Source organism: Desmodus rotundus, chromosome 5, assembly GCF_022682495.2.
Source record: "Desmodus rotundus isolate HL8 chromosome 5, HLdesRot8A.1, whole genome shotgun sequence".
NCBI classification, from domain to species: Eukaryota; Metazoa; Chordata; class Mammalia; order Chiroptera; family Phyllostomidae; genus Desmodus; species Desmodus rotundus.
Window position 1 is genome coordinate 48458156 of NC_071391.1, and position 16684 is coordinate 48474839.

Genomic DNA, 16684 nt, shown 5'->3' on the forward strand with positions numbered 1-16684 from the left:
GGCTATCAGGAGTTGGTTCATTTTTATCGCTGATCAGTGTTCCACTGTGTGGTGTACGGTCGTTCCTCCATTCACACTTGTCGAAGAACACTTGGGTTGTTGCTAGTTACTGACAGTTATGAATGTAGGCATCATTAATATTCATGTACGGGCTTTTGTATGAATGTAACTTTTCATTTCCTTTGGGAGTGGAACTACTAAGTCTGATAGTATGTTTATTTTTTAATTTTCATTGAATTTATTGGGGTGACATTGGTTAATAATATTATATAGGTTTCAGGTGTACAATTCTGTAACACAAATTTCTGAGAAACTGCCAAACTGTTTTCCAAAGTATCTGCTAGACTTTTCAGGGTGACCACTTCGTAAGTTATATAAATGTCTAATCACTCTGTCGTACACTTGGAACTAATATAATACTGTATGTCAACTGTAATTGCAAAATAAATTTTTAAGAAAGTGTTTGCCATTTTGTATTCCCATTATGAGTGTTCCAGTTCCTGCACATTCTCACCAGCAGTACCTATGGAAAAGACAACAAGTGAACTACTTTCGCACCTTTGAAGAAAATCGGCTGGCAGCGCTCAGTCCACTGAGCCACACCAGCCAGGGCCAGCTTTCCTTTTTAGTGTTGTTTGTATGGTTACCGTTTCCGTATTTTTACTTTCAACTTATTTTTGTCTTTATATTTAAATTTTTTTTTATTTATTTACTTTTAAAGAGAGGGGAAGGGAAGGAGAAAGAGAGGGAGAGAAACATCAATGTGCGAGAGATAAATTGATTGGCTGTCTCTCACACACCCTGAGCTGGGGACCTGACCCGAAACCCAGGCGTGTGCCCTGACTTGGAATCGAACCAGTGACCTTTCAGTTTGCAGGCTGGTGCTTAATCCACTGAGCCACACCAGCCAGGGATTTGTCTTTTTATTTAAAGTGGGTTTCTTATAGACAGAATATAACCAAATCTTGTTTTGTTTTTTTTTTCAATCCAGTCGACAATCTCTGCCTTTTAATTTTTTAATTATGTTTAGACCATTTACATTTAATACAGTTATGGATATGGTTGGATTTAGGTCTATCACTTTTATTTTTTGCTTGTCCTTCCTGTTTTTTATTCTGTTGTTCCAACTTTCCTGTCTTGTTTTGGAATATTTGAATTATTTTTTAGTATGCCATTTTAATTTATATTTTTGGCTCTATTTTAGTTGTTGCTCTAGGAATCAGCATATACATATATAACCTATCATAGTATTCTTGGGATTAATATGTGATTACTTCAAGTGTAATACAGAAGTCTCACAAATAGGTCTCTTTATTTTCTCCCACTAATCTTTACATTATAGTCATCATATGTGTCTCCTTTATACACACTGATATCCCTATCAGACAATTTATAATTTTTTCCTTCAACAGTCACACCTATTTAAAGAACTCAGGATGACCAATGTAGCCTGTTTCTCTTAATTCCATTTCTGTTTCTCTTAATTCCTGGAGATATAGATTCATGTCTGGCATCATTTCCTTTCAACCTAAAGAATTTATTTATTTATCTATTTATTTTTATTGCAGGTCTGCTGATGACAAATTCTCTTACGTTCCCTTAACCTGAGAATCTCTTTATTTTACATCATTCTTCAAGGATATTTTCCCTGGTTACAGAATTCTGGGTTGACAATTCTTCCTCTTTTAGCACTTTAAGGATGTCATTCCACTCTCTTCTGGCCTCCATGTTTTCTGTTGAGAAAGCTGCATCAAATCATCATTCTTTGTATGGAAGAACATACAAGAATGTGTCATTTTGCCCTGGCTGGTGTGGCTCAGTGAATTGAGCACAGGCCTGTGAACCAAAGCGCCAATGGTTCGATTCCCAGTCAGGGCACATGCCTGGGTTGCAGGCCAGGTCCCCAGTAGGGGGTGTGCGAGAGGCAACCACACATTGGTGTTTCTCTCCCTCCCTTCCCCTCTCTCTAAAAATAAATAAATAAAATCTTTTTAAAAGTCTATCATATATATATATATATAATGTGTCACTTTCCCTAGCTGCTTTCAGTACAGTAACATTTAGGTTTCACTTTCGGCAGTTTGGTTATGTGTGCCATATGGTTTTCTTTGAGTCTGGGATTCTCTCAGCTTCTTAAATTTGTAAATTTATGCCTTCAATGCAATTTTTTTTTCTGCAGCAATATCTTAATTTTTTCAATCTTTTTGTCTCTGTGTTTTGGATTGAATAATTTATACTGATCTACCTTTAAGTTAATTGACTCTTCCTCTGTCACCTTCATTCTGCTATGAAGCCTATCCAGTGAATTTTTAATGTCAGATATTTTACTTTTCATCCTAAAAAAATCCATTCGGCTCATTTTCTAGTTTCTAATCTCTGTTGAGAACAACTATCTTTCCATCACTTTCAAGTTCTAACAGCTACTTCAAAATCTTTTCTAATAATTCCAGCATCTAAGTTATCTTAGAGTTGGTATATGTTGATTGCATTTTCCCTTGAGAATTGGTCGTGTTTGTCTGGTTCTCTGTTTGTTGAATAATTTCAGCTTGTGCCCTAGACGTTGTGAACGCTGTATTGTGTGGACTCGGTCCTGTTATAATCCTTTGTGGAATGTTGAATTTGTTGTTATGTTTAGAGGCAGTCAACTAATTTGGGTTCGGACCCTAAGTTCGGTCTCACCTTCTGTTGGTGGTGGTTCTAACTTCAGCACAAATCCACAAAGACAAGAGGACAGAAAGGGAAATTTACCCAAGATCACTTCTCCAAATTTTGACTCCTCTGTACCACCTCCCTGCTTTTGTTTAATTTTCAGTCATTAGGTAGTTGTTTTATATTTTTGTCCAGAGTTTTTATGTAATTAGTAGGAGAGATAAGCTATAGTGGACTCACTCTGTCTTGGCAAGAGTTTGAAACGCCTCCCCAGTTTATTTTGATTCGCTAGAGTTTCCGAGAGCTAGATAGATGAAGTCCCAGAGCACCAGGACGGCGGTGACAGCTCAAAGCTAGGGGGCAGCAGCAAGTCCCTCTGCCACGCTTAGAGGCCTGGTCAGATGTCATGGCCTCCTTCCACATCGTGCTATCCAGACCCGTGTGGTTATTTCTATTTCTGGGTGAGAAGATGAAGGAGGGGCTGGTGATTTGCCTATTTGGTCTCCCATCTAACCCTCTGGCCTGCTCCGGCTCTGCACTGCAGGGCACTGACCATTGCAAACTACATTTCCAAAGATTCCTTGAAAATTGCCTTCTGCCCACGGGAGGCACACACATGAAGTTGAAATTGGAGGGCGGGAGGAAAGGAGAAACCAGAGTATTCCTCCCACTCTCTCAGCTTTGGGCAGCATCCCCAGCAATAGCTGTGTTTCTTCTGTGGTCCAGACCCCTCGGATACCCTCTCCCTCAATGTCCCTGCCGGGCAGCCCTGGCTCCTCAGCCCCATAGGCCCCACCTCCTCTCCCTGTGCTTCCACCACACAGGTGGTTGTGGTTTCCCGTTGTACCTGATCTCTGGGTTGCCTCATACCCCGTTTACCCTTTCAACTCCCGCAACATTTTTGTAACCAGTTTTTTCAATTAAATTCCTGCTACTGAAATACGGGCATAGGTGCCGGTTATCTGGACTCGGACTGATCTAGTCCATGTGGGGGCAGAACGAAAACTGGCTCAGGTCTCCTGGTTCAACGGTCGGTATCTTCCCACTGCCCTTCTCTGGCTGGGAGGGGCATCCGGAGACGGGCCACCTTCTGGCCAACCGGGAGGGCGATGCTTCGATCTAAGTTGCACATCATTTTACAGGAATGTGAGTTTGTCTTTCATATATAATCCACTTTCTAGGAAAGCCATCTTATATTCATCAGCACCTCCCTTTTGTGTCAATACCGCACATCATCATTTAGAACTCTGAACCTTTTGCACCTGCATCCTCATTCCTCCCAGGCGTGCTTTCGGAACAGGCAGAGGGCGAGTTGGGAAATGAGAGTGACTTCAGAAGACCCTGCAGAGCAGGAAAGGAGACCTGAACACGAATCAGGGCTGGAATAGGGGCGGGACTTCAGTGGAAGTGCTGAGTGGAGCCAGGAGAAGATGGGATGGCTTCACCCTAGGAGCAAACCAGGGGTCATGGGATCCAGTGGTATTTGACAGGGATTAGAGTTTTGGCAACTTCACCAAGGCCATAGGCTGGTAAACAGCAGGAGGGGAGGAGAAAGCTTCTTGGCAGTCTCCGGAATGGGGTGCAGCAACCAGCTGGGAGCTGGGACCACAGACAGGGGAAGAAAACACCAGCCACGGGCCCTTCCTACCAGTCCAGGGCGTCAGGGGCAGCACCTGCCCGGCCACATCCCGCCAGGAGTTTATGGGACAGAAGCGAAAGCACAGCCAGCACCTGTCACAAAAGACCTTTAATGGTCACCTATTTATGGTTCTTTTGTTCGCTGTCCTGTTAGAGTTGAATAAACTGCAATAACTTATCTGAGATAATAAGGAATGCCACAGGTACAACAAATAAACCTGGCAGATGGCCCAGGAATGAGGGTGTCACAGAATGATCACTTCACAGAAGGGCCACAGACCTGGAGAGCTGTCCCAGTCACCTGTCACTCCCCACACCCAGGACCCACACACGGTCAGGGCACCAGGCCAAGCGCTGGCTCCCACCGAGTAGGAAGAGGCGCCCCCGGCCCCAACCCCAGTGCCCGTGGCTGGCCCCACGGGGCAGAGACGTTCCAGGAGGACCGTGCATCCTGCCCTTGTCCCCCTGAGCGCTCTGCTGCTCTGCAGCGCAGGCCACGGTCGCACCCCCAGCTCGTGAGGCTCCCACCTCTCCTGCGAAAGCAGCCCTCACACCCATGCGTCCCGTGATCCTTGCAGTCATAATTCCCGTGAGGCGGGCAGCGCCTGGCACTAGCCCCACAGTACACACGAAGCCACTGAGGTCAGTGGGCTCCCAGGCCACACTGAGACTGACCGTACTGCGCCAGGTGGCACACTTGCTTCCATGCTGCGTGGCTTGCGGTGGCCTGAGCCTCACATTTTCACCTAGAAGGCCCTGGGCGGGGACGGGCAGGATTCTATGTCAAGGGCTGGTCCAGATCTCACCAGTGTGCCCACCCTCAGCCCTGATGAGGGACCTAGGCAAAGGGACAGGCTGGCAGGGAGAGAGTTCCGGAGACTGCAGGTCAGGGGCCAGCCTCCTTCAGGCACCCTCCTGCTGCCCACACACTCGATTGCCCACAAAGGTGCGAGTGGAATCCTAGTAGGATCGCTCGAGGGAAACTTGCTGCCTAAACATCTCTGGGCGGACCCCGCCCTCACAGGAGGGACTTTGGCTGTGAAGTCCTGCCTCAGCATCTCCTCTAAGAAACCTGGACTGCCATCCCGTCTGTATGTAAAGAGGAACCTGCCTCTACCGTCTCCTCCCATCACATTGCTCCTTCGATTGTCCCCCGTGCCTGGGCCAGGAGAGCCGGTGTCACACTGGGGTACAGACACGGTCCTAGGCGAGGGCCGGCCTGTTCCCTCGCCCCACTGGCCCCCATGCTGCCTGGGCCAGTATCAGGCTCATGACCCACCGTCACTGAGCACCAGGCCTCTGCCCAAATGAAACCTAGGCCCAAGCCTCAGGGTGGGGGCTACAAAATCACCAAATGACAAAATGTGTGTGTGTGTGTGTGTGTGTGTGTATGAGTGTGAATAAGCAAATGACTGGGCCCTGGACCCGAGTCCCGGTGCAGAGGTGCCCGGGGCCGGAACGCCGCCCCTGCCCCACCATGAAGAGCAAGGGCAGAGCTTGTGCCTGCTGGTCTAGCATCGAACCGCACCATCGCGGTTTGAAGAAATTTTTTCTCCGAAATAAACTTTGAAGGTGAATCTTCAATAGTCAAGACAGATAAAAGCAGAGCTGCTCTGGTGGAAGCGGGAGTGGGGGCAGGGCTGGAGACCTGTCCTGCGGCTCCATCCCTCCCTTCCCACTTCAGCAGCCCCTGACAAAGCTCTGTGGAACACCGGGGGTTCCACAGCACCTGGTTTGAAAACCGCTGTCAGAGTGTCTACAGATCATGGGTCCTCGGGACCTGTGCTTTGACTTCCCTTTCGGGGTGAAGGGTTGGGGGAGAGTGATGGGGCAAGGAAGCTCCCCTCTTCCACAGGCCTCTTTGAAGCCACTGTGCAGTGACTCCCTGCAGGGGAGCACCGGAGGTGGAGAGCCTGCCCCAGCGGGTTGGCCATTTCAGTCCTGGAGGGAGAACGAAGTGGTGGAGCTGCCCGGGCCCAGTGCAGACTTACGCACGAGGGTGGGGGAGTCAGTTTTGGTCCTTGTTGACTTGAAAAAGAAAAGCATCAGAACAGGCACAGGCCTATGACCATGAGACCCTCTAAGAGTTTCAAGATTGGGGCCTAATGTCTTCCTTCAGGATGGGTCCAGAATGTCCCATCCCCTGTCACCAGCAGGAGAGAAGCTGCCTTTGTGGGCTGCTGGAACCAGTGGGGGACAGGCCAGCTGGGGCTCGGCGCTGCGTGTAAGAGGCCTGGGTTTTCCCCGAGTAACCGAAATACGTCCCACGTATCATCATGAAATATTGGCAGCTCTGGCTGACCCTGGAAGGGGCCTTGTACCTTAAAGAGAAGGAGCAGGCAATTTCTGCTCCCCGTCCTCCTTGGGTTCTTTGATGGAGTACTGATTCAGGGCCTGGGGCTGGGGGTTCTCACCAAGCTGGGCCCAGAGTCCCAGTCACTGACAATACCCATGTCTTGTCTCTGTCCTGATTGCTGGGACCATTACCTGTAGGCATGGCACTCCTGAATAGTGTCTCCGTTTTCCCTCAGCTGGGTCACAAAGCAGACCTAGCTACATCTCCTTCTGGTTGGCATCTGCCTAAATGAGATGACCAGTGGGAGGAGGGCTCAGGCCACAGCAACCTTCCTGTGTGACCTTGGGCCACTCCCCCGCAGTGGCAGGGCTGTGGCCTGTGCAGCCATTTGCAATTTACAGGGCTGACTTTCAAGTCTACTGACTTCTATTCACCTGAGCCTTACAATTCCTTGAGGCAAGTGGGGAAGGGATTGCTGTCCCATTTTATGGTCAGGGAAACTGAGCCCAAGAGGTCGAGTGACTTGCTGAGTAATGACAATGAGGACAGAGAGGCATGACGGGCTTCCAGGCCAGTGCGCTTTTCCGAGCGCCGTGGGAACGAGCTTGTCAGCGACTCCCCAGCTGAAACGGTACCCTCTGAGGCCGGGGAGGCCCATGGAGTCCAGCCAGATAACCCGTCCTTAGGTTCACTGGGACTCACTCTTCTCATAGTTGGAATGCGGAGGAGCCCAGCTGACCCTCTGCCTGGGGATTTTCACTCAGGGCCACGGTCCTCCTTCCACCCTAAACTGCTACCTACATGCCACCCTCATGGCCCACCGGAGAGTCCAGTGTGGCACTACGTGGTTAGCACGGGCCCCGACTGTGTGCACAGAATGAACTGACACCGTGGGCTGGGGCCTGGGGCCCAATGGGCACCCCCAACCCCCAGTTCCACTCCAGGGTCTCACCTGACTCCAGATGGAGAGGGGTTCTGCAGAGAGGGACCCAGTCATGTTTGGGGGCTGCAGGGGTCTAGAGCCGACCAGAAGCTTGGGGAGAGGGTCTGGGCCTTTCTCGCAGGAAGAGGCCAGAGGAAACACGGGTCTGAGGGCCCCCGAGCTGCAGTGCATGGTCTGCAGGAGGCGCCCAGCCCAGGGGCAGGCAGATCTAAACTCCAGCCTGGGCGCCATTCACAGAGCTGCCCGTTCTAGCGTAGGCTGAGTCCACCTGGAAGGGGCCCCATTCCTGATTCGCATCAAGGCACTATGTGGACGAGGGGCGGCCCTGCGGCCACGAATAAAATGGCCCCGTTCTTCCCCAATGGCTTTCCCCGACCACGAGCTTCCTGAGGACAGCGCCTGGAACTGACCCATCTCTGTCTCCAGTTCTCGGCAATGAGCAATTAAGGTATCAAGCAGCTGAGGATGGTTAAGCCAAATTCAAATGAACTTGACCATTGCCCTTCTGCAGCCCTGCACCCAAGGAGTAAAAGGCTAGATGGGGCTATGATGCTTCCTGCAGCTGGAGAAATTTCAGGTAACCACAGGGATAAACCCAAAAGGGTGGGAGATGTTGAGGGGGTGGAAGCTCTGCAAGCCTTTCGTGTGCACAGGTTAGGGATGGAAGAGGAGGTGCGGAGGGGAGTGATTACCCCAAATCCTAAAGGCTCTTATCCCAGCTCCAAAGGTTCCCGAGGAAGACCCCGGAGACCACATGCTTGTGGTCTGTTATTCCATCATTCCATCAGCTCCACAGCTGCCCGATGAAGTGCAAACCACCCAGCAAGCTCTGGTAGGGGCTTGATGTCCGGGGCACCTGCAGCTAGGACCCCAGGACTGGCCCGCGGAGTGTGACTGTCCGAGCTGACTCGATTCTCACCTGAATAGGGTTCCCTAGGGTTGAGTCTTCATGAGAGGCGGAAGGGAAGGGCTTGATGCAGTGCCAGGCATGGGAGCTGGTGGTCTCACCCTGGGAAACGGCTGCCCAGTCCACTCCAGGAGGGCCTGGACTGAAAAGTGTTGGGATTCAACTTGTATAATAAAATTTGGTTGTCTGCCTTTTCAGGCAAGTATGGACTAGAGAGGGAAGGAAGCAGGAATTGAGGAGAGAGCCCCTTGCCCCATAAATCAGTGGGCTTGCTTGGGTATAAGGTGAAGCTCAGGTGTCTGCGCCCACAGTGGCCATGAGTTACTGGAGGCCCTATCACCAGCGACCCTCCAGCCCCACCGAAAGCTCAGCAAATACAAGCTCTGTCCTTTCCTCACACTCAGGCCCAGGGCCGAGCAGCTCGTGCTAGCTATGGCCACACCCTGACATCAGGCAACCCCCCAGAGGCCCGGCAAGGGTCCTGCCCGGGCCTGCAGGGGGGAAGTGGGCTCTCCATGGCCCTGACACCTCCAGGGTCTGACCAGTGAGTCCCCTCTGGAGGCACAGAACAGAGTCAGCGGCTCTGGCTCCATCCACTAAGCCAGAAACTTTAATGTTCACAAGTTCTTGGAGGACAGAGCTGGGAGGGCCCTTTGTGATCATCAGGTTAAAACCCTTGGTTTTCTAGGTGACAAACTGAGGCCCAGAAAGGGAAAGGAACTTGCCCAAGGACACAGAGTGAGTGAGCAGCAAAGACCAGACAACAACAGAGACCTTTGAACACTTTCTACCTCATCATCTGCCTGCCCCGTTACCCTGGAAACACCCCAGATGTCAACCACAAACACCAGCCAATGGGTACAGGGTCCCCATGGCACTGGGAACTACTGAGGGGGTCATCGACTCCCCAAGGACACAAAGGGTTCCTTGCTGCCCAGCAGCCCCTACCTTTTAGGTGAGGGCACCCCAAAGGACCCTGCCACCTTCTGAGGAAGGACCCCTTTTGCCCGTGGGTGTGGTGGCCTCAGGCACTGTCTCCCGAGCTAGTCCAGCCCGGCCCTGAAGAACTGCAAGGGGAGGGAGGAGGACAGTGGCGTCCCTAGCCCCCTCTGGACTTCCAGCCTTGCTTCCCATGGGCTCGCCAACTGCGAGTCCACAAAGAACAGGAACAGGGCAGACTCTCCCCGTCCAGCCCCTGCACCCATCTCTCAGAGCCGCCCTTCAGGAAATCTCCTTTGGAGCTTCAGCTCATCCTGCCTGGAAGCAGGAGCAGAGGGGTACTTCCTGAAGACCCGTCCTTACTCTCTCTCTCTGCGCATGTTTATACACAGGACGGCATGCGTAAGATGCAAGGGCGCTAGGAGACTACGTCCTGGCGACACTGAAGTAGACTTGGGCTCGTCCACACCGCTTGCCTTAGACTAGGTAACTGCTGGTAAGAAAGTCCAGTCGCTTTCCTCCACTCCTGGGGTTTACACCAATGTCACTGTCCGATGCAGAGGGACGTGGGGCAGGGAAGGACGTAGAAGGGAAAAGGTGTTTAGTGGGCTGGAACTGCAAAAAGGTGTTGAGAATCCATCCACGGGCTGCCCGCCCTGCCAGAAGACGGTGGCCTTCAACATGGTCATCTTTTAGCTGCCAGACTGTATTAACCACCTGGGACCGTGGCCATTCTCTCACAGGTCTTGACCCCGCATTCCCACCCTTCCAAGCCAGGTGCTCTATCCTGCCCCCTGCTCCCCATCCCAGATCAAATTCCAAGGCCAGAGCCACGGAGGCCTCTCTGAGGGCCAGCAGGAAAAGAAGGGGATGAAAAGGTGACTGACATGAGAGGGCTATGGTGGCACAGGTGGCCCTGCTGGCATGGGGATGGGGGGCCCGTCCTGAGGCCAGAGGCTCACCACCACAACCTGGAAGACCACTGGGCCCCCTGGTAGAAACTGGAAGAACGAAGGGGACGGGGCACCAGGACAGGAAGAAGACAAATGAGCAGCCTAGTGCAGGAGAGAGGACCTGGAGCTGCCCAGGGGCGGGCCGGCCCCAGTCTATCTGTCGTTGAGCCGTGGAGAGCCAGTACCATCCTCCTCCTCCTCCTTGTCGTCCTTCATGCCTTTCAGTCTCTGACGCGCAAAGTCCTCAAACACAATGTCGTCGTCGCTGGTGGGAAAGACAAGGAAAACGAGGGGTATTTGCAGGGCAGGGCAAGTAGGCTTATTCAGAGGAGTCAGAGAGCTTGCCTGCTGATGGGACAGGGATACTGGCCTTCCGGGCTGCCCGTGGGCAGGCAGGCCTGCCAGGCTGGCCCATGTGGACACCCCCGAGTGACAGTAGGACTGGTCACGTGTGGCCTCCAGCCAGTGGTGGAAATGCCAGGGGAAGGCCTAGGTTTGCCTTTCACGCCTAAGGGCTGAAAAGTGGCCCGGTCCTTGAGGAGTTCGGGGATACGGTAAGGGGGGTGGTGAAGCTGGGCTGGGGCCAGAGGAACAACTTATTCCCACTCCGAGGGGCCAGGCCACCAGTAGTTTCACGGCATATTCTGAATCCCCCAAGAACGAGCCCAAGAAACCCCACCCACCCACCGAAAGGCTAGTCTCAGGAAGCATTTCAGCTTCTGCACAGGAAAGAGCCGGCTTGGCTTTATGGAAGAGAAAACCGTGAAGACCCTTGCTCCAGGAAAGCGTCAGCTCACATTCTACCCTGCGGGATCTTAGAGAGGAAGGGGTTGGTGGCAAGTCTAGATGGGGGGCAGAGGAAGGGTAGGGTGGGGAAAGCGGGTGCCTGAGTGGGGTTTCAGGACTAAGGACTGCTTCCGAGAACAGTGGGCTCCCCTCTACCGTGAAACATGTCCACTTAGGCCCACTCAAGTCCCCCATCTCCCAGAATTCAGCCAGCTGTGTGGGGTGTGGTCATGGGGTGGCTTGAGACCCCAGATCCCAAATATCTCCAGGCAGAGAAGGGAAGAGTGGATTTGGAGCTGGAGCGAGCGAAAAAGCTGGTTTGCCCTGGAGGTGGTTGGCGATGTCGGCCCAGGTCTCCCCCTCTGGCCACTGTCCGGTGAGCTGATGGCCTTTGGCCGCAGGGAAATCCGCATCAGTCCTCAGGAGTCAGAAGCAACAAGATCCCCAGAACCTTCCCCACCCACAGCTTGATTCCACTGGTAGGGCACGGAAGGGGCAGGAAGAGTCCCAGCCCAGGGCCACGAACCAGCCCTGTGTGAGCTGAGCAGCTGCTGTGGACGGACTGATGGACGTGCAAGGATGAGGGAGGAAGAACAGACCCCACCAAGTCAGGAGGAAGAGGAACAGGCACGGAGGGTCCTTCAAGTCACATGCAGGCAAGCGGGTTGCTGAAGAGGCGAGCAGAGGCGGCTCTCAGCAGGCGGGGTTAGCCCAGCTGCTCATCAGGGATTAATAAGCATATATGCAAATGACCCTATTGCCCCCCCACCCCCACCTCCCAAGGCCCTCCCCCAGACATCTGCAGGCAGGGTTTGGCTTACTTTGTGTCAAGTTCTATGAGATTGGTATCTACTGGTGCCTCGTTCTCTGGAACTGAACACAGGGTGGGCAGGTACCCACGGGTTAGTAGTGAGTGGGGATGGGGGCATAGGTCCCTGTCCCAGAACAACCAAGCTAAGATGAGGAGGGCAAAGGAGGAAGGGAGTAGGGAAGGAAGGCTGGTTCCTCATCTCAGGAATACCCCCAAATCGTCCTAAAGACAGGCTGGGGGGTTCAGGGAGGGTCCCAGAGGCCCACTGCAACCCCAGCAAATAGAAGAGCCTCTGGACCCTGCTCCTTTTGGCATATTTCCAACGTGACTTAGATTCATTTCTTGCATGCAAGACTTTTACTAACTCTAAAACAACCATTTTCACATTTCTGAACTTTGGGTATTTTTGCAATCTATGGCATTGCATAGTTTAATTGTGGGAACATTTTTCTTTGTGGTACATACTATAATGTCTCTTTTGACTGAAATAGTCTTAGATTTAATGAAGTATGAGCAATCTGGTATCACTAGGAAAAATCGCAGGGATGGCGTATCCAGGGGCCATCCTGTCCACGCAGCCCCCGCCCCTACACCTGGGTAGGAGACAGGGCTCCAAGCACGGCCAGCGGGCCCCTCCACCCCCAGACTCTGCCCATCTCCACAGAGAGCAGAGCCGGACCTCTCTGTCTCCTCGGGAAGTAGAGGTAAATAGGAGTGTGGGTCTCACAAAAGATCCTGGGAGCTGGGGAAGAGGGGTGACCCTGGGCTGCGGGCTGACCCAGAGGGAGGTGGGGTGATAGGAAAACACAGCAGCTGGTGGAGAAGGGGGTTGGCTCCCTGGAAACCCCCACCCCAGTGACCCACAGATCCCACTCACCTTCTCGATGTGGGGGCTCCTCTTTGGGCTTCGGGTGCATTAGGGTGAAGGGCAGTTCCACGGCCACGTCACTGAAACAGAGACCCAGACCCGGTGAGCCCCGAGCCCAGTCTCTGGCTGAGACTCAAGGCCAGGTCAGTTTGAGGACTGGGGAGGGTTTTATGGTCAGAAGAGGTAGCTCTGGGCTGAGAGGTAGGAAATCTGGGCCCAGGCCCTGGTTCTGCCATCCTCTGAGCTTCAATCTTCCTTGGACTTGAACTAGCAGACCTCTCATCCTGGCTCCAGAAAGAGTGGACACCACCTGTTTCCTGAGAAGGATCCCCGCACTCCCGCGAGCTGGGAGGAGGGACAGGGGTGGGAAAAGGATTGCCTAGAACAGTGTGTGCATCTTGGTCACAGGTAGTTCCAGAGGTGCCAAGGGACCCTGCCAACCTCAAGTCACCACAGCCAGCCCAGCTTTCCCTGATGCTGCCCTTCCCAGCTTCCTGGTTGGGACTCCTCCCACCCTCACCACATCCCATCTCCCACCATCTCCAGGAGGCTGCTGTGGAAGTACTCAGGTGGCCCTAGCCTCCTGCCATCTCACACTGCTGGACTCAGCTTAATCAAATTGAAGCCGGCGGGGACCCAGGCCCCGGGGCTGTCTGCGCTGTGCACGGGGATGGAGGCGGGGTGGGGGGCAGCACCGCGGAGGTGCTGGCTCCCAGTGCTCTGACAGCCAGAAAAATAACAAGACCAGGTGCTGACTCTGTGCCAGGGGCTATCCTAGAGTAACTCTAATCTTCACAAGCTGTTACTGCACCCAACGTACAGATTGGGAAGTTGAGGCACAAGGACAAACAGTATCTTCCCCAAGGGCACATAGCTATTAATGGGAAGTGACAGGCCTCTGACTCCCTTCACCTGAGTGATGACAGCTCAGAACCAAGGTGACTCCCACCCACCCTCTGCTCTGCACTCCTACAAAAGCCACCTTGAAGCCCCTCCCCTCAGCCTGAGGGCGTGTCCCCCCAGGAGGCCCTGCTAACTGTGAGTGCTGCCAGGCACAACCCCACCTTCGTGAAGGGACAGGGGAACAGAGGGGACAGGCAACCAGGAGGATCTGTTCTGCCAGCCCCACCACTCACTTGGGGGCTCTTTACATCCTGGAGTCCTACTGAGCTCGTCTGGAAAATGGGGATAACAACACCTCCATTCCAGAACCACTGGAACTTCCAGGACGGGATGTAGGTAAAGGCTTGGCTACATTGTGAAGTTTGTGCCTGACAGACTGGAGACTTCCCCACAGTAAGAACAAGGAGGTTTCCTGACTGTTGAAACAATTTGGGTTTTGTTGCTTCCAAAGGGATTGCTTTTCCAGGTCCACTTGGAAGAGTGAGCTCTCAGAACAGAAGCTGGTGGAAGATTCAGTTTGCCACTAAAGCCATACAGGGGACAGACGGAAGAATCTGGACCTTAACCTTGCACCAGGCCATGAGCGATCAAGGGTAGGGGTTGTGTCTGATCCTTCTCTGGAACCTCAGCCCCCAGCACAAGCCTGGGCACAGGCTGGGTTCGGGAAATCTTTACGGAAATACATTGAATTGAACTGAACAGAATTGAATTGCACCTCGGTCCAAACGGACTGATTTCTGGGGATCGGTAATGCTGCCATCGTGTGACAGAAGGAGGCAAAACCTCTGTGTGGGGGCAGGCGCTTTTTCGGAAGGTATGTGGATCCAGCCGACAGAAAGGGAATCTTGTCGACAGAAGCAGAGCTCCACTGCACCTCTCCTTAGCGGCCCTCAGCCTGCGGTCCATTCTCACTGGTGTAGAAGTTTGGAAGCCATGAAGCTGACCTTTCTCCAAAACATTCTATAATTCAGACTAATGGGGGGCTACTCCCTAGCTCAGTGACGCTAGCTTTGCCATCTGTGAAGGTCCTCATCACTTGGGTGCAGTGCTCAAGCAGGGTGAGGTTTTAAAGGAAAAACTGCATCCTCTTGGTCCCTCGGGAGAAGGCTCTGGTCCCTCGGGAAAGGTCTCTGGTCCCAGTGCCTGCCTGAGCCTGGCAATCCAAAGTGACCCATAAGATTCCTTCCAACCCCGTGCCCTGCAGTCCTGGGAGGTGGGTCCATCCGGTCGAAGGGAGGGACTTTACCTGCATGTAAGGTCTCCCAACAGGCTGGGTGGGTCAGAGGAGGCGGGAGAGGTGGTCAGGAGAGAGTTCAGAGAGGAAGAAAACAGAAAGCATGTTCATTCACCACCTGAGCTGCCCGTAGGTGGAGAAGACCCTGGGACACACTCACCCACCCCCTGCATGGCCACAACGCTCATCCAGGACAGGCACTGCGTTAGCCTTTCCCGGGGGACTGAGATCTGGGCCCGGCTCGGCCAAACCCTCTACAAGACCTCGCTGAGCCCCAGGACCCACATCTGCAAAGGAAACAGGAGCACGAAGCCCTGAGATGCCTCTCCTGGGAGGCCTGTCCAGTGGAGGAAGCAGTTTAGGGTTCACCAAGGATTTCGCCAGGAAGCAGCTTAAGGAGGCCGGATCCTGCAAGAGTCACAGGACGTGGGAGCTGGGGTTGGCAGTTCTGAGACCTGCTATAATACTGGGCCCGTGCTACATGCTGCCAGCCTGCGTGAGGCAGGATTCTCAGAATAAAGGGGACTGAACATCGAAGGCTATCAGCTTTCCCATCTTTCTGCACAAATGTATTAATTAGAAAAAATCCCTGTGACAGATTAGAAACCCTGATTCTAGGTTTATAACAATAATATGGGGGAAGTAGCTCTTTCTGAGCCTCCCTGCACCAGACTGTGCTCCAGGGCAGGGACTATGTGTGGTCCATGGCCGTGACCCTAGCTCCCAGCCCGTGACCTGAGATTGGGGAGGAGACTGCAGGAAAGGTCTGGGAAACTGTTTGGGCCTCTATTTCTCCATCTGTAAAATGGGAGAGTCAGAACACCCCCATCCAGCTGTGGGATCCTCAGCCCCTGTAGCCATTCCCCAGCAGATCATCATGGACATGAGTGGGGGTGGGTGCTGTACCCTTGGGTGTGATGAGGGGCACAGGGCCCCCCGATACTCCACAGCACAGACTCTGGGAAGCCTCCCCGCACCCATGTGCCCAGAGTGGGGGACAAGGAAAACAGGGACGGAGAAGGAGGAGGGAAAGATGGGGGGGCAAGGTTGGGGCTGAAGGCCTCTGAAGCAAGAGAGTAAGAGGGTAGAGGAGGAGGAAGAGAAGCCGGAAGGAAGAAGGCACAGAAAAGGAAGTCCTTGAGCTTGGTTCACTCTCAAGGTGGATGCAGCTAAAAAGCCCAGCAAATAGGCGGAAGGGGCAGCAGGCTGTAGGTGGTTAGGGGCACTGCCCCGGACTCAGGGGCCAGGGGCTACACCAGTGCACTCACCCGCCCCGAGACACCACCAGCTTCACTTTCACTTTGTAGGAAACGATGATACCCAGGATCTCTCTGTTGGCGCCTTCCCTCAACCTGCAAGGCGACATGAGGAAGCCGGTTCTGGGGGGCTCCCTGGGTGGGCGGGACCTGGCCATCCAGGGGAGGGGTGCGGTGGGGGGCGGAGGCCATCCACCCCTCTCCTGGACCACTCAGCCACCACCAGCAAGCAGACAGCAGTGTGTGAGAAAGGGAAGCTGTGCGCTGAGGGGTGGGAACTTGGAAAGGAATGGAATCCCTGCCTTTGAGGGGCACCCCCACATATGCCCTCATCTCTCCAGCCTCTCCAACCCCCTCACGATTCACTGTCTCTTGCTAAGGCCATTCGTGGAGCTACTCCCTCCCTTCCAGCCTCACTGTGCCTCAGAGACAAACCCCGTCTGATTGAAGACACTAGGTTAGGATTTGCTGCCTCTTGCAGGAAGCCTCTCCAGGTTGCTC

At 53.2% G+C, this 16684-nt stretch overlaps 1 protein-coding gene across 12 annotated transcripts in view; it reads right to left on the reverse strand.

The window, feature by feature from the left end:
* Positions 1-4381: 4381 nt before the first annotated feature.
* The window catches only part of ARRB1 (arrestin beta 1), a 70782-nt gene continuing 58479 nt past the window's right edge, over positions 4382-16684 (reverse strand). For 5 of the 12 annotated variants that reach the window (XM_053924002.2, XM_053923998.2, XM_053923997.1 and 2 more), the window contains exons 12-16: positions 16196-16279; positions 14940-14963; positions 12800-12870; positions 11933-11984; positions 10597-11500 (exon numbers count right to left, since the gene is read on the reverse strand). In XM_053924002.2, the coding sequence (XP_053779977.1) occupies positions 11317-11500; positions 11933-11984; positions 12800-12870; positions 14940-14963; positions 16196-16279 (415 nt within the window). In that variant the 3' untranslated portion in view covers positions 10597-11316. The other 7 variants (XM_053924005.2, XM_053924003.1, XM_024572533.4 and 4 more) reach the window with 5 other exon arrangements.